This window comes from Arctopsyche grandis, chromosome 12 (assembly GCF_051622035.1).
Source record: "Arctopsyche grandis isolate Sample6627 chromosome 12, ASM5162203v2, whole genome shotgun sequence".
NCBI classification, from domain to species: domain Eukaryota; kingdom Metazoa; phylum Arthropoda; class Insecta; order Trichoptera; family Hydropsychidae; genus Arctopsyche; species Arctopsyche grandis.
This window is the reverse complement of record NC_135366.1, coordinates 5,729,868-5,751,439: the sequence shown is the minus strand read 5'-3', so window position 1 is coordinate 5,751,439 and position 21,572 is coordinate 5,729,868. Positions and strand designations below refer to the sequence as shown.

The window sequence follows — 21,572 nt, the reverse complement described above, 5'->3', positions numbered from 1 at the left end:
TACTGCATATAAATTGCTTTGTTCAATCACGAGATTATACCTATGGGTTCGTTTCCCTGAATAGCAACTTTAATCCCTGGTCTCCCCGTAAAAGAAATCTACTGAGGCTACAGTCCGGTAAAAAAAGCAAATTTTTTCATCTCAATCAAGTTAAACAAAAATTAACAAAAATTAAATAAATGATAAATAAACGACAAAAAAATAAAAATCATGAAATTCTGTTTGAACACTTTTGAAGGACCGCGCGATTACCATAGAAACTTACGCCAAATACCGCTGATTTTTTGCGAAAATCGGCAAATACGAATGATTTTACTAAAATCTTTGTAACTTTTAAACCAATAGACATATGTACATATATGTATGTATAAAATTTTCAGGAAATGTTTTCATGACCACAATGTATCGAAGTATGTCTTTCATTCATTGGTTATTCCTTGCCTGCCGTCTAACCAATAGCATTTCATAAATTTTCGTTTATCAATATTTTTAAAACCATTCTGTCTTTATGTATAATCAGAATGACCATTTGCGTATGTTTAATTTTTATAATGAAAAAAAGGTAAATATAAATTTATCAATTTACATTCAAATTCATAATGAAAATTACTCAAAAACATAATATCACTCACCAACTGCTTCTTATATGTATTTGGAGAACTTCCCAGCCACAAAATAAATAAATTGTTCATTGTTTTAGTACTAATACTTTTTTTTTTAAAACATTAACCAATGTGCAATGGAACTTTACACTCTTTGCACATACAATATGCAGTTTACGAATTTTGTGTGATACACAAACTTTACATTTTCTTCTCAAGCGTTTATTTTCCATGCTTATCTTTACTATCTGATGCTCTTTAACACTTCCTGATAACCTTTTCAGTACTTCATGTACTTGATGTTGAAGGCGCAGAGGATGTAGATGGTACTTGTATGTCCATGGATTTCGTTTGAGTCCGTTTGTGAAGGTTATTTATCTTCAATCCAGAATTTTGCAATATTTAATAAAAAATGACTAAATTTTAATTGACTGTTTGGATTTGCAACTTTGAATGTTTTGAATGAATTGAAAAGTCCACAATTCAATGAATACAAAACAACCTTTTTGGTCCATTTTCTCGTTTTTCGATACATGGGATAATAAGATAGATATTAATTCACAATATACGTCGGCTTTTTTATCAGAAGTCCGCTGTTCCGATCTATTTTAGACGTTTCTACTATTTCGGAGTTATGTATCGTAGAGATCATTCTAATATTCCTGTTTTTGACGGTTTTCCAAAGTTGCAGCAAAATTTCCCCTCTTCGCTTGATCATAGTTTGGAATATTCCCAAACGAGGTTTTTTAAATCTTCGGGCAACCCCCTGTTCGGTCCACACATTCTGACTTTCCTCGATAATAAATTTTTGGCAATCTCTACACTATTATAATATGATGCCATTTGCCTAAATTGTCTGCCATTAGGTTAGTGATTGTGTTTTGTAAAGGGGGTTGAAATTCCAGAATAAATTTTGAAACTGGATATGTTTGCAGAAACGGATTCGCAAACCATTCTGATAAGCAGCCCATAATTTGTAATTTTGCTGGGATTATAACATTTTATATTTAGCCTCCCTCGCCAAGGAATCATTCCCTCATCTATGGAAAGATTTTGTGCGGCCACGGTAAAATTTCGCCTGATGACCACTGTTGTAGATAAAGAAAAATTTATTTAAAACAAACATTAACAAAAATAAAATAAATAATAAATAAACGACAAAAAAATAAAAATCATGAATTTATAATTTTGTTTTAAGTACACTGATTCCTTTCATATGATATTTATTGCAAAAGTGTCAGATATTTACAAATAAGAAATGTAGGATATTTATAACTAGTGTTGGGCCCGTTGATTTCAACGGGTGGTTTCGAAAAGGAATTGAAACTCGAATAAAAATAAAGTTAAAGATATTGAATCGACTGGTTTCGGAAAGAAATTGATGCACGAATTACGAAGTGATTACGAATTACGAACTACGTTTTGTGCATCGCCGACCTCCTGCCGCCTTTGCCCCCGATGCCTCCGTCGCTCCGGGGCCTTCGGCCCCAGCGCCGCCGACGCCTCCGGCGCCCCCGACGCCTTCGGCACCCCGGGGGCTTCGCCCCCAGCGCCGCCGACGCCTCCGGCGCCCCCAGCACCCCCGATGCCTTCGGCACCCCGGGGGCTTCGCCCCCAGCGCCGCCAACGCCTCCGGCGCCCCCAGCCCCCCCGATGCCTTCGGCACCCCGGGGGCTTCGCCCCCAGCGCCGCCGACGCCTCCGGCGCCCCCAGCCCCCCCGATGCCTTCGGCATCCCGTCGCCCCCAGCCCCCCCGATGCCTTCGGCACCCCGGGGGCTTCGCCCCCAGCGTCCCCGATGCCTTCGGCATCCCGGGGGCTTCGCCCCCAGCGCCGCCGACGCCTCCGGCGCCCCCAGCGCCCCGATACCTTCGGCACCCCGGGGGCTTCGCCCCCAGCGCCGCTGACGCCTTCGGCGCCGCCAGCGCCCCCGGCAATGAAAAAAATGAAAAAACTGAAAAAATGAAAAAAATGAAAAAAATGAAAAAAACTGAAAAAATGAAAAAAATGAAAAAAATGAAAAAACTGAAAAAATGAAAAAAATGAAAAAACTGAAAAAATGAAAAAAATTAAAAAACTGAAAAAATGAAAAAAATTAAAAAAATGAAAAAATGAAAAAAATTAAAAAAATGAAAAAAATGAAAAAACTGAAAAAATGAAAAAAATGAAAAAAATTAAAAAAACTGAAAAAACCTGAAAAAAACTGAAAAATATGAAAAATATGAAAAATATGAAAAATATGAAAAAAATGAAAAAAATGAAAAAAAAAAAAAATTTTGTTCCCCATACTGGTTGACGGTTGATCGTCCGTCACATATATACAAATATACATACAAATATATATACAAATATACATACAAATATACAAATATACAAATATATTTAGCGACAGTCCGTTTTTATATATATTATGTTTATATATATATATATATATATATATATATATATATATACAGTGGCGGACTGGGACTGAAATTAGTGCATGCCAGGAGTCAAAGGGGGCCCACCCAGGGTTAAAAAAATTTGTCCCCCCCCCCCCCATATAACAAAATTTTCTTCTTTCCATCACGCTAAAAATCAAGGGTAAAAAAAAAATTTTCTAAAATGGGAATAAACAAATTTAAGTACAAGAAAAATGGCAAAAGCAAAATAGATCCATAAATTACATTGTATATTTCTTTTTAACCCTTGTCCTAGGTAAATAGAATGCATCATAAAAGAATGCGACATAAAAGCGGCTTTTACTTTCGGTAGAAAACAATCAGGGACGTCATTTCAGCTTTTTCTTGAGGGGCGCAGGCAAAGATTGGTCAAATTGTTTTTTTTTCAAAAAATCTTTTTTATATCGGAATAAAAATGGAAAATATTCTTTGCATACACCTTATTGAGTTATAAAATATGAAAAAAATAAGCTTATTTTTGATAAAAGAATTTTAAAAAAATATTATGAAAAAAGCGAAAAAAGCGCCGCAGGCGAAATTTTTTTTCTAAACATCTTCACATGGTCAACAAAAATCGACCATCAAACTGAGTCACTAAAAAAACTATCAATTAACTTAATTTCTACCGACACTTTATCTATGTATATACATACATACATACATATGTACGTAATAACAATAGATAAAGTTTTGTGATCATGCGAAAATCAGGATTTTGGGGAGGGGGCCCCTATCCTATATTTCTATATACATGGATGTGTCTAGATTACGAATAGATTTTATATTCGGAAACTTTAAAATTGTGTATTTAAATCTTACTATATCGTCGAAGTATAATCAAATGTTATTTTGAAAGTTTGAAGTAAATTTAAATCGCTGGTTGATGATGAATCGTCCTATCAAAATTGTTTTAAGCAATTCAGTTTAATATTCCCATTTTTATTTCAGTAGGTAGTTGTTACATAGATATTGGTATATACATAATATTGAGGTTAGAAATCGGCCCAGCAAAAGGGCCCACGCAAATGTTGAAACTTACATTTCGAGCCTAATAAAAAAAGTTAATCGATCCTTAGTTAAAGCAGGTATTAGTTGTTTGTGTATATGGTAAAAAATTTTTTTTGTTGAAATAGCCAAAATTTTAGGCCCCAAAGTGCAATATCCTATAAAATTTTACACACGTGAAATAGTTAAAAAGTTGTTTAATTTTACTGAGGGCCCATATTTTCTAACAGATAGTGGGGCCCACATGCCATCGGGCATGTTCGCTTGTATGGCCAGTCCGCCACTGTATATATATGATATATATATATATATATATATATATATATATGATATATATATATATATATATATATATATATATATATATATATATATATATATATATTTTTTTTTTTTTTTTTTAATATTTTTTTATTTTACATATATACCAGGAAGGCCTTACAGGTAAATCCCAATGCGCCTTCCTGGCCAATTACAAATACAAATGCAGCATTTTTTTATTATAAGTCGTTGAATTGCGAGACACTGAAAAAACTCGCAAATTAACGAGACATCTATGAATTGTACATAAATTTTTATTGTACATCCATCAAATTTCAAATAGTGGTGACATAGTAGGTAGGAAGGATTTTTAGCCAATTTTTTTTCCGGGAACCGTTTCAACAATGAAATCAGAGAAAATTGGCAAACTCTGATAGGAAACGATCAACCTGGAGTCACAAATCCAGGTCTGACCAACAGCATACTCTGAAAAATTCATTTTCATTCAGGGATAGAACCCGGCACCTTCTTGACGGTAAGCAGAAGCTTAACGTCCGAGCTATGCTGCTGGCTATATATATATATATATATATATATATATATATATATATATATATATATATATATATATATATATATATATATATATATATATATATATATATATATATATATATATATATATATATATATATATATATATATATATATATATATATATATATATATATATATATATATATATATATATATATATATATATATATATATATATATATATATATATATATATATATATATATATATATATATATATATATATATATACATATATATATATATATATATATATATATATATATATATATATATATATATACATATATATATTTGTTCATCTTCAGTTTGAGATACAGTCATATGAGTTTTTTTGAAAAATGTGTCTAATTTTGTTTGAACAGTATCCTGTTTTTTTTTTCTCTATATATTTCTTGGTAGCATGCGAGATTTTCTTGAATCCTGCGGTTCACATTTGAAAATCTTTCACTGTCTGGGTTCATCATTTCAAACTTTTATATTCCGTGATTAATTAAATTAAAAGCAGCAGCCATATCTTTCAATACAATTTTTTTCAGCGGTTCCGCAGATGTGATTAATTCAGTTTCATCAATATCCTCTTCTGCAACCATTTGAGTTTCAAGATCTAATAATTCTGCATTGGTTAGATCTTCTGAATCATTTGCGACTGGTGACGAATCCCAAAGGAATGAGTTATAACTTAATTTTTAAATTTCTTCCGAAAGAGAATTCCCCGTTTTCATAAGTCACATCCGCTTGAGATTTATCAATCAATTTTTAGAAAAATAATTAATTAATAAAATAATTTTTTTTTTCGGTCGAAAGTGCGAACCGTCGTAAGTCGAGGACTACCTGTATATATACAGTAGTGGTCAATGAAAGGTTTCCAGCCACCAAAAAAAGACAAAAACAGGTATCACTTTTTTTTACTTGTCGGACACTTGGGCAAATAAACTTTTACCGAGGACTTTGAATCTAAAACAATCGAAACGGCGCCTATGAATCGAAAAAAAAATAAATGTGTTGTTCCCACCCAAATAACGAACGTTACATATAAAGTCTCTTTTGAAATTATATATTAGATGATTATTTTTGATTTTTTTTTTTCGCGTTCGATTCATCAGGATATCTTTGTAGAATACAATAAATTTCAGCTAGATACTATTACTATTTAACAAATAGTTGAAAAAAAAAGAATTTTGGGGCTAAGGTGTACCCCATATCGATACGAGAGTGTTAAGGTTTCCACTAGGGTGTCTGTATTCCCGGACTTTTTCAATTCCCGGGACACGGGACGGATCCCGGCATTGTTCCGGGATTCCGGGACATACGTAAAAAAACATTTTTATTTCAATGTAATATATTTTTTATTAATAAAAAAATATAAAAAAGTAAAAAATACATAATATATATATTAACTGGAAAAAATGTAATTATAAAAGTAAACTTATTTAAAATAGCTTTTTAAGTTAAGAATACTAAAATATTTAAATGAGAATCCGAAAGCCTATTTCTAGATTTGGTATGATTAGATTGATTAGCATGTATATTTGAATTTCTTTTTTTAAGTCGAGATTATTTTAATTTTGTTCGGTATAAAATTAGAATTATGTATTTAAAATTTGTGTTAAAATTATCAGTTTTAGGCTTCTTTCTTCGATTTTAATTTTCAATTCTCGGAATAATTCATCAGTAAGGTCAAATCCTTCGGTATTGAGATTCTCCAAAAATAGAATTACAAAAAACGATTTTGGCCAAACGAGCAGAACCATTATGCTTATAAATGTTCCAGCTTATAAAACATTATGCTTATAAAACGTTCGGGGAATACGCTGTACTTACTGCTAAACAACAAACCTTTGACAATATTTTACGATTCTTTGTGTATTTGATTAATTATTTCCCTGCGTGCAGTCGTGAGAATGTTGAATATTTTCAAGATTTTTTTGAATCCAATTCCCGGGATTCGAAATAAGAATTCCCACGGGACAACAAAAACCACTATTCGAGTCACGTGCAAGTCCTTCCCCAGTCACTGTACAATCTTCATCATCATCAACTGTATCTCCAAAACGTCTTAGTTACCTCAGACACCTAAATATGTGCAACTAAATAGAAAGACTTTAAAGAAAGATGAACTTATTTCTCTTACAACTGGACGCACGAAAAAGTTTTCTTCTTCAGAAGTTAATCAAATATCTGATGTATCGTTGAATAATCTAAGCGATTTTGATGTAGCTGGGATGAAATATGCTCGTGACTTGGCGTGCTTAGACCCAGTACGACGAATTTTGTAGAGAAATTAGTTTCAGACGCGATGTTTTATGCTAAACAAGGAAAGATAACAGAGGATACCTCTTTAAAACTTGTGATGCATATGGACGGCAAAAATAGCAAGCATTAGTACTATACTGGGAGGCTGTAGCCCCGCAGCCCAGACGAGCCGCCACCGATTTAGTCATGTCTTAATGAATTTTGTTCTTGTGTACGACTTAGTAATTCGGAATGGTTTGTTATATTTATATTCTGGATTTGCCTAGCTATTGAATGATCTCATTTTGTAGGATCAAACTAAATATTTGAACAAGTCGTAACTCATGTGCTAGTAGTGTATGGGAATAAGAATGATTCTATACAGGACAAATAACGCAAACTGCATATTTATTTATTACAATCAATGTACACTCGTCATTACAGATCGCTCCAATGCGACGAGTATACGACAACGGTCAGAATACAATAATACATAGAATGCAATCAGAATACATAGAATATAATAATCAATCAAGTACAGAAATAATAATCATATAGACATCTATGGATTATCTTTAGATTTCGTGCCCAATTATTATTACAATTTTTATACACATTATGGGGGATGAACGAATGAGACGACTGGCATGTTAATGCACGTGTTTATTATATGACAGCTGAAGACAGAGTGAGTAGTGGCTCTCCGAACCCAGCCGAGTTGGTTCCCACTCGCAGGAAGGCAACCAAACTCGACCATGTCGTATAAGCGAGCCGCCACAACATAATAAACACGAAATTATAGAGATGTCTATAGATTTCAGATTACTGTGCATAATTTCTACAAATTATACACACAGATTTGTGACAACAGGAAATGATCTATTACCAATTTTCAGGTACCGTTTCAACAATGATCAGATAAAATTGGCAAACTCTGATAGAGAAACAATCGATTTGGAGTCACAAAACCCCCAAATCTAACCAGCAGTTTGACGACTCGAACCATCGTTATCAGTGGTGCTAAATATATACGCTACCATTAAGCCAAACTGCTGGCATATGTATACATTCAGATTGTGATCGTATTCTGTAATAATTCATTAAAGCAATCACACACGATCGTCATTTATTAGTTCGAGTTGGGGCTACCCTGCCCGGAACGCATTTAAAATACATGAGGGTACCAAAAAGTAATCGAAGCTTTGATTTCAAAGGTTGATTGTGTACATTATAATAAAACGCTTACAAAATTTAAGCACACGATTTTTAAATATAAAATATAGGTTACTCTTGGGTGTCTTCTCTTAGAACTAATAATTGTGTGTACTTAACTACGTACACAAGTATTCCAATGCATTCCAAGCTTTTGAACTTAATGTGCCATATTAATCTGGCTAATATTAACGTAGGTTTTTCCTTTTAAGGTAATTTATGTGGTATACATGTGTGAAAGTATAATTGAAAGGAAAAACCTGAATTATTCCAGCATCTACAAACTTAAAATTTGATACAAATTCAAAAAATGGACATACAATATCTGTGCAACAAGCCATCAATATGTACTACCCCATATAAGGTCTTCTCTTTTAAATCTTTTGTTTTTAGCTAGAAATAATTACAATCTGACATTAACTGAAAGCTGTGCCATAATATTTTGAGAATTATAGTACCTAAAATATATTGACATTTTTGACAGACCTGTTGTCATATAATGACAGTTGGGATTGGTTTGTCTTCTTTCAAATGAACGTTATGATATGATAAATAAATATATTTATATATTCATGTTTGCTGAATCTTCCGTTTCATGTGTCAAAATGTATGGGAACTCTACCAGAGCTTCTGTTGACTAAATGTTCGTTTCTCACATTTAAGCCAATCATACTTCGATGAAATTATATTAATTATTATTTTCATCACAGGTGAGAGAATGCGATAAACTACCCCATATACCTATGTTATGTGAATCTTCACAGAAATTAAAATAATGTATAAGTAAAGTAACAACACGACGAGACTGAAATTAATCGATAATATTGAAGGAGAGGAAGTTAAATTTAATTTAGAGAGGGCAAAGGTTTTGATGTTGACCGACTTTTGTTTAATTTCTTCAATAATGATAGTCAATCGAGCAGTTCTAATCAAAAGAGAATGGACCCAGACATCAACGAGAAGCGTCTGTGCAAATAGCAGATTATACTTAAAGGTAATGTGTAGTTTCATTTTCATATGATTTCGTTAATTATGAAAGAATAAAATGTAAGATCGTTCAAAAATGTTCATTTGTTTATACATTATGTATCATACCATAAGGTTTTCAGTTAATAATTGAAGAATATATATTTTTAAATTGGTCATTTTGTTTTTTAGATGGATGCAATTTAAATTGGTCATTTTTTAGAAGGAAATAATTTCAAGTCATTAGATGGAAATATTAAAAATATAATTGAAATATCTTCAAATGTATTATTTCCAATTAATTGTAATTCAAATGGACGATTCCAAACTTCAATGGGACTCGTAGAAAAATATTTACATATATACCGTCTATGGCCCTAAGTTTTCATCTTTCTGATTCTTTTATTGCCCAATACCAGTATTTTCAGGAGTCAAATCTTTGTTGCTTTTTTTGGAATTTTATAAAATAAACTTATTTTAAATACACGTAAATGGTTTTTTATTACATTTTAAATTATTGTCGTGGACGTTTGAATAGTTAGTCAAAATACTGTTTCATGATTTGCATTTAAAATATAAATTTATTATACTTAAGTATTCTATTCCAATTTTTCGAACTTATATTTATTCAATATATATAATATCGCAATTCTGTTTGTCTATGTGTGTTTGTGTGTATCTGTATATCTGCGATAACGATCTCATTACTATAATAGTCGTTTCGATTCGACATGCATATATATGTACGTCACAGCTTAACTACTGCCAACAAAATGTACGAATATGATTAGGAAAGAAAAAAAACTTCTAAATATACTGTTTGCTACCAATGTTTCCTCTAAGCTAATTAGTCTGAGCATTTAGCGCCATTTGTTGAAAATTTATTTTATTAATTAATTAATTTTTCTATTGGTGTTTCATATTGTTTATATGTAGGTAGGTAGGTAGTGTTTACCATTTTTTTCATATAAAACAATTAAATAGAAATATTAAATTGAATATATTTAAAAAGTTATTTGAAAAAAATTCAACCGTGTGCAGATCAAACAAGGAACCGACACATTTTTATTTTTTTAATAACTTAATATGCCATAACTCATGCGATGATATTTCATCGGGTGCAACATTAGTTCAATAATATTGCGTTGGGATGGGTTCAGGATCCAAATGAAAGGCCCAAGTCGCTTCACAGCATTTATTCAACGATTCAGGAGGTCCACACAGATACAGCGCTCAATCCGGAATAATCTGATCTACCGTGTGTACCTCCTTACAAAGGACAAGTTGCCCATCACAGCTTCCCTGATCCATTACTGTGACTATTGTACAGGCACTTAAAATTTTCTTTTGTCGAGTCTTTTGTTTACACATGCACTCGCCCAGGTCAGTGAGAACTTAGCCTATCCTTTGCCCGGGCACTTGCTTAGTCCCGTTAGCCTAACACATGGTTTCTATCGTTCACTCTCTCCCATGCTCCCACGTTACAATATTTTTGTTTAAAAAATTTCGTTATGTCAATATACATATGTACATATACAGCCACTTAACCGAACGTTTGGATAATGTTTGTGAAGGAATAATGATGTTACCACAAATTGCAGCAAATTATATGAATTTTTACTGACAGTTTTTTTTGAATAATTAATGATTTATTGACACGGTCTGAAGCCATTGTTATAATTATAATACACTTATGTAAACATAATTATATACAATTTTATATTTCAAATTTTAAAGTTTATTGCGACAAGTTCACCAGTTAATTAATCGTCACACACGCATCAACGTCTAAACGCGACAACGGTGAAAACGACACTGCACAAAAACGACAATGTCACATTTGTGTGGCTTTACCACATTATGAATACCCATATGTGGACTAAGTCTTCGTTTCATAGTGAATGTTTTTGAACAAATGTCACATTTGTATGGATTTCTCCCAGTATGAATAACCACATGTACACTAAGATTTTGTTCCGTAATAAATGTTTGTGAACAAATGTCACATTAATGTGCCTTTACCCCAGTATGCATCACCACATGTGCACTGAGTTTGGATTTTCTAATGAATGATTTTAAACAAATGTCACATTTGTATGGCTTTACCCCATTATGAACTTTCATGTGTACATTTAGATTACTTTTACTGCTAAAAGATTTTGAACAAATGTCACATTTGTGTGGCTTTACACCAGTATGATTAACCATGTGTACACTCAGTTCCCATTTTCTATTAAATGATTTTAAACAAATGTCACATTAGTATGGCTTTACCCCATTATGAACCCTCATGTGTACATTCAGATTACTTTTACTGTTAAAAGATTTTGAACAAATGTCACATTTGTGTGACTTTACCGCAGTATGAATAACCATATGTGCATTAAGATATCGTTTCATAGGAAATGTTTTTGAACATATGTCACATTTGTATGGCTTTACCTTAGTATGAGTTCCCATATGTGCAATAAGATGATGTTTTCGGGTAAATGATTTTGAACAAATATAACACTTGTGTGGCTTTACCCCAGTATGAATACTCATATGTGCAATAAGACTTTGTCTCATAGTAAATGTTTTTGAACAAATATCACAAATGTATGGCTTTACCCCAGTATGAATATTCATATGTGCACTATGATTTTGTTTCGTGGTAAATGTTTTTGAACAAATGTCACATTTGTATGGCTTTACCCCATTATGAACGCTTATGTGTACATTCAGATTACTTTTACTGTTAAAAGATTTTGAACAAATGTCACATTTGTGTGACTTTACCGCAGTATGAATAACCATATGTGCATTAAGATATCGTTTCATAGGAAATGTTTTTGAACATATGTCACATTTGTATGGCTTTACCTTAGTATGAGTTCCCATATGTGCAATAAGATGATGTTTTCGGGTAAATGTTTTTGAACAAATATAACACTTGTGTGGCTTTACCCCAGTATGAATACTCATATGTGCGATAAGACTTTGTCTCATAGTAAATGTTTTTGAACAAATATCACAAATGTATGGCTTTACCCCAGTATGAATATTCATATGTGCACTATGATTTTGTTTCGTGGTAAATGTTTTTGGACAAATGTCACATTTGTATGGCTTTAACCCATTATGAACGCTTATGTGTACATTTAGATTGCCTTTATTGTTAAAAGATTTTGAACAAATGTCACATTTGTGTGACTTTACCTTAGTATGAGTTCCTATATGTGCCCTAAGATGTTGTTTCGTGGTAAATGTTTTTGAACAAATGTCACATTTGTATGGCTTTACCCCAGTATGAATAAACATGTGTGCACTATGACTTTGTTTCGTGGTAAATGTTTTTAAGCAAATATCACATTTGTGTGGCTTTACCCCAGTATGAAAACACATATGTACACTATGATTTTGGTTCGTGGTAAATGTTTTTGAACAAATGTTACATTTGTATGGCTTTACCTTGTTACATGTTACATTTGTATGAGTTCCCATATGTGCAATAAGATGATGCTTTTGGGTAAATGTTTTTGAACAAATGTAACACATGTGTGGCTTTACCCCAGTATGAATACTCATATGTGCACTAAGACTTTGTCTCATAGTAAATTTTTTTGAACAAATATCACAAATGTATGGCTTTACCCCAGTATGAATATTCATATGTGCACTATGATTTTGTTTCGTGGTAAATGTTTTTGGACAAATGTCACATTTGTATGGCTTTCCCTTAGTATGAGTTCCCATATGTGCACGAAGATGATGTTTCGTGGCAAATTTTTTTGAACAAATATCACAAATGTGAGGCTTTAGCCCAGTATGAATAAACATGTGTGTACTATGACTTTGTTTCGTAGTAAATGTTTTTGAACAAATGTCACATTTGTATGGCTTTACCCCAGTGTGAGTTCCCATATGTGCACTAAGCTGTTGTTTCGTGGCAAATGTTTTTGAACATATGTCACATTTGTATGGCTTTACCTTAGTATGAGTTCCCATGTGTGCAACAAGATGATGCTTTTGGGTAAATGTTTTTGAACAAATATAACAAATGTGTGGCTTTACCCCAGTATGAATACCCATATGTACACTAATACTTTTTTTCGAAGTAAATGTTCTTAAACAAATGTCACATTTGTATGGCTTTACCGCACTATGAAACGTCGTGTGTGCATTTAGATTACCATTCCTGTTAAAAGATTTTGAAAAAATGTCACAACCATGCAGCTTTCTTCGAGTATCTGAATTGTTCTGTGTCTCAAGATTGTTTTTATGAGTAAACAATTTGTCTCGAAAATCTATTTTATGGCCCAATTCAGAATGTGTAGGGAACATATTATCTAAAGCTTTTCGAAATGGTAATTCTTCCGCTAGAATATGTCTATTAGTATCTTTTATTGTTGCCACATTATCACTCGAAGTAACTTTTCTTCCAGGGCTCTAAAAAATAATCCGAACATTATTAAATTTAATACTCGTAAATTTTTTTAGTGTGATTACATGTCATTTAAATTTTTGATTAACTGAATGTTTGCTAAGAATAGGGTTGTCAGATTTCATGCAAGTCAAACCGGGACACCCCCCTCCAAATAAAATCAGATCAAATAACTTTTAATTTATATTAAATAATTTAATTATATTAATTACTTAAATCGGAACAAAAGCAGTCATATAAAATTGGATTTAAAAAGAATTGACAATATAATATAAACCAACGAATAGGAATAAAGCTACCATAAACATCTCAATTAAAAAAATACAAATAATACAAACAAAAAAAAATACAATTTTTTTAATAAATAGGTTTCTAAAATCTATATATTTTATACTTTTCATTAGATTTAGCAACAATTTAAATCAAAGTTTTCAATTCATTTTAGAATACGAGTATCCACAGAAAGTCCTTTTCTTTCATTTGTCATCGACTTTTTTTTCATAGTTGATGTTACATATTTTTTAATTCTGAATTAAAAAATTCTGTCGGAATATAAAAAGTAGTAAACGGGACATTTGGGCGTCCCGAGACGTTTTTTCGGGACACGAGACTTAAAACTGGTGACTTTCCTGATTAATCGTGACGCCTGACAACCCTAGCTAAGAATCGATTTAAAGGACTTGAATTCTATTTATTTACCTCGCCATCGTCTGGTGAACTAGAAATGTTGGGTTGCCAATCAGCACCCAACTCATCATCCCATATTAAATCTTCCAGCAAAACTTCCTCTGGCTTGATCTTCAAATAGTCTAGTTCCACCCTCGACGTTGTGTCATTCTGAAAACAAGCCTTTCGAAAGCTATCGAACAATTCCAGATTGTTGACACAAGAAAGACATATCATATCTGGCAGATGGTCTCCTTTCCTAACCTACAAATGTGAAAGGTATTTGCGATTACGAGGAGCAGCGAATTATCAATTACAATGGTTAAAGTGTAATGTGACTGACCCGCAGCTGACAGCAGGTCCAAATGCGTTGCACCAAACGCGGTGGATGAGGGTCGTCATGAATGGAGACGAAGTACTCTGCTGGAGCAGAGCAGAGACAAAGTCTGCACTCCATCGCTTCTTGGGAGGTAGAAGCACAAACTCCTGGAAATTCGACCAATTCCATTTGATCCATTCCGACCAATTGTCTCATGGGCACCGTTAACACTAGCGATATATACCTCGCCTTAGCACCTTGGTTTACGGCCAGTACCTGGGGGGTTTCCATATATATTATATGTATAAATTCGCTAACCAGTTCGATAAAAACAAATTAAACTTAAAATTAACAAAATTCAGCTTAACAAAATTGAGGTTATGGACACAAACGTATACAAACTTCAATTGACACCACCAAAAACTTAAATTATTTTTATATACAAAGTATCTGTTTGAAGGTCTGTTCATACTTAACAGCACTGCACGGCTTCAGCACTGCACGGCTTCAGCACTGCACGACTCCGTTTCAAATATGTCATTTTATTACATTTCTATTCATATCTACCTACACGTCGCGGTCACGTCACGTTTACAGCAATTTGGCCGAGTGCAAGGCGAAATCGGCTTACTTATACATTAGAGGCCATGACGATACGGCGCAATATTGCTTACGTCGTATTGTCGAGTACTTTCAATATGAATGCATACACGTGCATTCGTAGCTACGCGTCAGAATACAAGTCAGCAAAAATGTTTCGACGTTTATCGAACGAAAAATTATGTATATTCGCGCTGTTGTTGGAAGAAGAAGCTCAAGAAGGCAATAAAAAAGCACGGAGGCGTTTTGATGTGCATCCCATGTTAAAAAATAAAAAAACCCGAAGGAGAGTTTTGGACACTGTATAAGGAGCTTGTGGATGATGGACAATTTTTTTTTAAATATTTGCGCCAAAACCATGTCGAAAGATTGAACAGCTGTCACTATCACTATCGATAATTGGTCCAAAACAGCAAAGCGGCAGACTCATGGCACGTAATTCGCGTGTATATTTCCACGATGGCCAAAAAAACGGATACGATACGTTGACGGATGTTGCTGTGAGGTATGAACAGGAAATGTCGGGTACTGCTGTAAGCCTGCCGTGGCGTAAACGTGACGGTTGGTATGAATATACCCATACAAAATGTACCAAAGAATACTTTTCGTACGGCCGGATACCTGCTGAAGTCGGTACGTGCTGACTAGGTATGAATAGACCTTGAAGAGTTCAAATAAATTAATACAACTTTATAATAGTGGTTTGGGTCCAAACTTATAACTGATGTTCGTGCAAAATGGTTGTCTCATAGAAGATGGAAACGTAGCCAATCATTTCGTGACTATGAGAAATTTCGGATTCTTAGGAAGATCGTGAAACGTGGTGTGAGTGAGCGTTATACCCTCTATCTCAAAGAGATGGAGAGTGCTATCGCTAGTAATCCTCACCACTTTTTCAGATTTATTAAGAGTAAGCATATTTCACATGGCCTTGAGCATTCGTTCTCATTTAATAATAAAAGTTGTGTCGGTCCTGAGATCGCTAAAGCTTTTGCTAGTTTTTTTAGCTCTGTATTTGATCAGAGATCACCATCCCTTGATGCTAATTTGGCTTCCCAAATTGGTACTGAAGGTGTTATTATAGACATTCCGCGGGTCTCGCTTGGAGATGTTAGGATAGCAATTTTGAAGCTGAAAGGGTCTGTTGGGCCTGACGGTGTGCCCCCTGACGTATTAAAGGCATGCTGTAATTCGCTCTTAGAGCCTCTTCAGTTTATTTTTAACCTTATTCTGGATTCTGGTAATTATCCTGAAAAATGGAAATTATCTAGAGTCATTCCCATTCATAAAAGTGGCTCTAAAAATGAGGTTGAAAATTACAGACCTATTGCTATCATCTCGGCTATTCCCAAAATTTTCGATAATATCCTTCACCGTTTGATTCTTTTGCAGTTCAAAAGATTGTTGTGTGATGAGCAGCATGGTTTTTCACCATGTCGTTCCACTACCACTAATCTTGCCTGCTTTTCATATTATACCATGTCTAAAGTTGACCGTGGACAACAAGTTGATGTAGCCTACTTTGACTTTCGAAAAGCATTTGATCTTGTCAACAATGACGCTCTTATGATCAGATTAGCTGAAGTGGGCTTTTCTCCACGTCTTCTTAAACTCTTTGCTTCTTATCTTAGTGATAGGAAGCAATTTGTTAGATATGGTATTTATGAATCTCCTTCATTTTTTACGCGATCTGGTGTAACTCAGGGGTCCACCTTAGGCCCTTTACTATTTACAATAGTCATTAATAACCTCCCAAAAGTACTACGCAATGCTTCATGTCTCTTGTTTGCTGACGACGTTAAACTATTCTTTGCTGTTAAGGATGAGAGGCAAGCCTCTCTCCTTCAAGCTGATATTAACGCTGTTTTAGAGTTCAGTTCCAGTTTAGGGCTTGAACTGAATACTAGTAAATGTGCTATTATGAGTTATGGACGTGCGAATTCGCTCTATTGTCACGGATATTCCATTGGATCCGTATTGTTGAAGCGCGTGGAATCAATGGTCGACTTGGGTATCACTTTTGATCCTCAATTCACCTTTCACAACCACATCAAGACAATCGCTGACGTTTCCTTTCGTCGACTTGGATTTGTCTTGAGATATGCTAGATTATTCTCCAACCCCTTGTCTTCTCGCTTGCTTTTCAACTCGCTTGTTAGAAGTAAGCTAGAGTATAATGCAATTGTGTGGAATCCGCACGAAGCAAACTACTCTCTTATTATAGAAAAAGTGCAAAAAGCATTTCTTCGTTTTCTTTATAAGAAAGAGTATGGGTACTACCCATATCTCTATCCTACTCCTTTCCTTTTGGGCATGCTTGGGTATAATTCCCTTGAACTTCGGAGAAACTTCTCGTTAATTCGTTTCGTTCTCCAGCTATTGCGTGGTAATACGTCATGCCCGTTGTTGCTGGAACAGTTGGGACTTTATGTCCCTAATAATTATGTGCGTGGTAGACATCATCATTTAATGGTTGTACCTGCTGCTCGCACAGTTCTTTTTCGAATGGCTCCTATTCCAAGAGCTATTCGACTTCTCAATGAAATCGTTGCTGCTGTCCCTGAATGTGATATTTTCCACCTTGGGGAGCGTAGATTGTCAGATATTATCTTAACATATTTATCTGGTAACCTGCGCTCATTGTTACTTTCTTAATTTGAATGTGATGAATGAGTGGAATCTTAATCTACTCTCTTCCATTTGGGCCTCGCTGTGATTTTATTTTTTATTCATATTTTGTTTTATTTTATTTTATTTTTTCTTTCTCTTTTGTACATTTTTATATACTATTTTAATTTTGATCAGTGTAAACAAAGAATGGGATTTATGGATTTTATTTTTAATTTTTACACTTTTGTTATTTTTTTTTTCTCTCTGAATGATGTATTATTTTCCTTTTGTTACTTTTTTTGTAATTTTATTTTACCATGTTTTCTGCTTTTGCTTTTTTCCTTTATTTACAGTTTACTTGTTTTTATATCATGTTTTTATATATTTTTCAAATGTAGGCCATTGTGGCGCATTAGGTTCTTCCTGTAATGCCACAATGGTCCAAAACTATTAAATAAATAAATAAATAAATAAATAATTATAATCGATCTGTAATTGCTGCGTAAGCTGTTTATTTTATTTTTTATATCTTCTTTCGTCGCTTTCGGCTTGATTTTCTTGCAGCTTCGTAATATGTAGAACATCTAAGTATTCATTTTTTTTTTACTTATTTAAATAATTATTATCGTTGGGATTCCATAATGCTGGATGTGTCTCATCATAGGATATAATGCTTCAGAAGAATCAATATTCACACTTGAATATCGCCGAAGAAATGGTTCTAGGCGATAACATGAACGATTACCCGAACCTTTTTAGAATGAGTGAAGATTCGTTCGAGTCATTGCTAATATTGGTTTCACCCTACATAACAAAAAAATATACGAAAAAGAGACAAATAGCCATAACACCGAGAGAGAAACTCACCGTAACGTTACGGTACCTTGCAACTGGCAGTAGTTTCACGTACTTGGGATATTCCAGTTTTCTTTCGACGTCTACTATAAGTGAAGCTCCCACATGCAGAGCATTAAGTCATGTTCTCAAGAAGTATATAAAGGTAAAAATAAAAACCATAGTAATATAAAAACTTTATTATTTCAATGTTCTTAAAGACTAAAGTGATTTTAATAAGGAACAGTATTATTTTATTTATTTACGACCATTTATTTATACACAAATATAAATATATACACAAATTATAATGACATACAATAAAAAATAAATGATGACTAGATTATGTTTATGTGTGATGTTGTTGTTTGATTTTGTTTTATCATAATTTTTGAAGCCAACCCTTTTGTTATTCGTATACCCATTGGATTGTATTTGATATTTTTAGGAATATGGATAAGAATTGGCGGACGTTTGGTAATAGTTCCAACCCTTCTATGATTTGTATTTTGGTGGGTGATAATAACAAAGTTTTCTTTAATGCTTCACATAGTACATTGTTCATGGCGTTTTCTGTATCTAATCTTAATTCAGGATTCAATGTTTTTAAACCGTCACTCCAGTACGCACACATTGGATGGAAAGAAGTTTGGGGAGATTCAACTATGGGCCGAGACACAATCATAAAAAAAACAGTGATAAAATACTAGTGGATAAATGAACATTTAAATCTAATATATAATTTAGAAACAGACTTTGTATTGTTGGTTCGTAAATCCACGACGTCATCGAACAAATTAATATGCAAATAAATTTAAACAAAATAAAACTATTCAAATAAATTTAATAAAATGTTTACTATTAGATTGGCCATGTTTAAGCGGTTTATATTACAAATACCGAGCGAAGCCGGGTAAAAACGCTATTAAGTAATAAACAGAAAGATAATTTAATAAAGTAATAAGCCGAGCAAATGTCGTAAATATGTTCGCGACACGGTCTCTGAAATATCGACGATATCCTCCCAATGCAATCCAATGGGTACTGCCGAAATTATGGAGGTGCGCGTGAATCTCCAAAGATTTCGGATTACGGCCTTGGAAAACAAGAAATAGCGTTCGAACACGCGGTATTTACTAGATCTATCAAATATCGGTGTAGATATCGCTAGTGTAAACGTAAATTAATATGCCATAACAAAACCGATGCAATGATATTTCATCGGTTACAACTTTAGTTTAATAATATTGTTGCGTTGGGGTGGGTTCAGGATCCAAATGAAAGGCCCAAGTCGCTTCACAGCATTTATTCAACGATTCAGGAGGTCCACACAGATCCAGCGCTCACTCCGGAATAATCTGATCTACCGTGTGTACCTCCTTACAAAGGACAAGTTGCCCATCACAGCTTCCCTGATCCATTAATGTGTCTATTGCAGAGCATCGCAACCTTTCCACGCATCTCGCTCGCACGCGTTAAATCTATATGGTGCTATACGCTTCTACGCTGCCGCGGCACACAGGTTAAGATGCTCTGGTCTATTGTACAGTCAATTAAAATTTTCTTTTGTCGAGTATTTTGTTAACACATGCACTCGCCCAGTTCAGTGAGAACTTGGCGTATCCTTTGCCCAGGCACTTGCTTAGTCCCGTTAGCCTAACACATGGTTTCTATTGTTCACCCACGAATGCACTTAGACAGTGGATACTCTCTCCCACGTTCCTACGTTACATTGTGAGAACTCACTTACTGAGTCTCGGTACCCTAATTCAGGGTTTCTATTGTTTACCCACGAATGCACTTAAACAGCGGATACTCTTTCCTATGTTCCCACGTTACATTGTGATAACTAGAATCCGGACCCAAAGCGCGCCGTTTATTGTTCAATTGTTGTAAATGCTTTGTTAAAGGTTCGCCCAACCTTTTTTTTGCACTCTAGCTTTGTAAATAGAGCCAAACCGCTCCAATTCCTGTAAAAACCACGCTCTCTATCCGTAGTCTAGTGATAATTCACTTACTGAGTCTCGTTGCCCTAATTCGGGGTTTCTATTGTTCACCCACGAATGCACTTAAACAGTGGATACTCTCTCCTATGTTCCCACGTTACATTGTGAGAACTCACATACTGAGTCTCGTTCCCCTAATTTGGGGTTTCTATTGTTTAACCACGAATGCACTTAAGCAGTGGATACTCTCTCCCACGTTCCCACGTTACATTGTGAGAACTCGCTTACTGAGTCTCGTTCCCCTAATTTGGGGTTTCTATTGTTCAACCACGAATGCACTTAAACAGTGGATACTCTCTCCTATGTTCCCACTCACTTACTGAGCCTCGTTCTAATCCGGGGTTTCTATTGTTCTCCCACAAATGCACTTAGACAGTGGATACTCTCTTCCACGTTCCTACGTTACGTTGTGAGAACTCACCGAGTCTCGTTACTATAATTTGGGGTTTCTATTGTTCATCTACGAATGCACTTAGACAGCGGATACTCTCTCCCATGCTCCCACGTTACAATATTTTTGTTTTAAAAAATGTCGTTATACATATGTACGTATACAGCCACTTTACCGAACGTTTGGATCATGTTTATGAAGGAATAATGATGTTACCACAAACTGCAGCAAATTATATGAATTTTTATTATTTTTTTTACTTTTCATTTTGATTAATACAAAGCATATTTGTTTTCACTCAATCTTTTCAACTTAAAAATAGTTTTTATTAAAATTAGACTTTCTGTTACAAAATGGTTTACTTATATTTTACGAGTACTATATTACAACTTTCGACTTTGAATG

At 34.0% G+C, this 21,572-nt stretch overlaps 1 protein-coding gene and 1 long non-coding RNA gene across 3 annotated transcripts in view; both read right to left on the bottom strand.

Annotated features, from left to right (window-relative positions):
- Positions 1 to 21,572, bottom strand: part of LOC143920049 (uncharacterized) — a 422,197-nt gene that overhangs the window by 24,089 nt on the left and 376,536 nt on the right. The window lies entirely within an intron of this gene.
- On the bottom strand, positions 10,394 to 15,297 carry LOC143919742 (uncharacterized). Of its 2 annotated transcripts, XM_077442234.1 has the most exons (4): positions 14,751 to 15,297; positions 14,441 to 14,671; positions 12,445 to 13,746; positions 10,394 to 12,025 (listed from the first exon to the last, which is right to left on the bottom strand). In XM_077442234.1, exons 1-4 carry the CDS (start codon positions 15,015 to 15,017, stop codon positions 12,017 to 12,019), a joined length of 1,809 nt encoding a protein of 602 aa, XP_077298360.1. In that variant the 5' UTR covers positions 15,018 to 15,297; the 3' UTR covers positions 10,394 to 12,016. The 2 variants fall into 2 exon arrangements, with proteins under 2 accessions (XP_077298360.1, XP_077298359.1); XM_077442233.1 differs by having other exon boundaries at positions 10,505 to 13,746.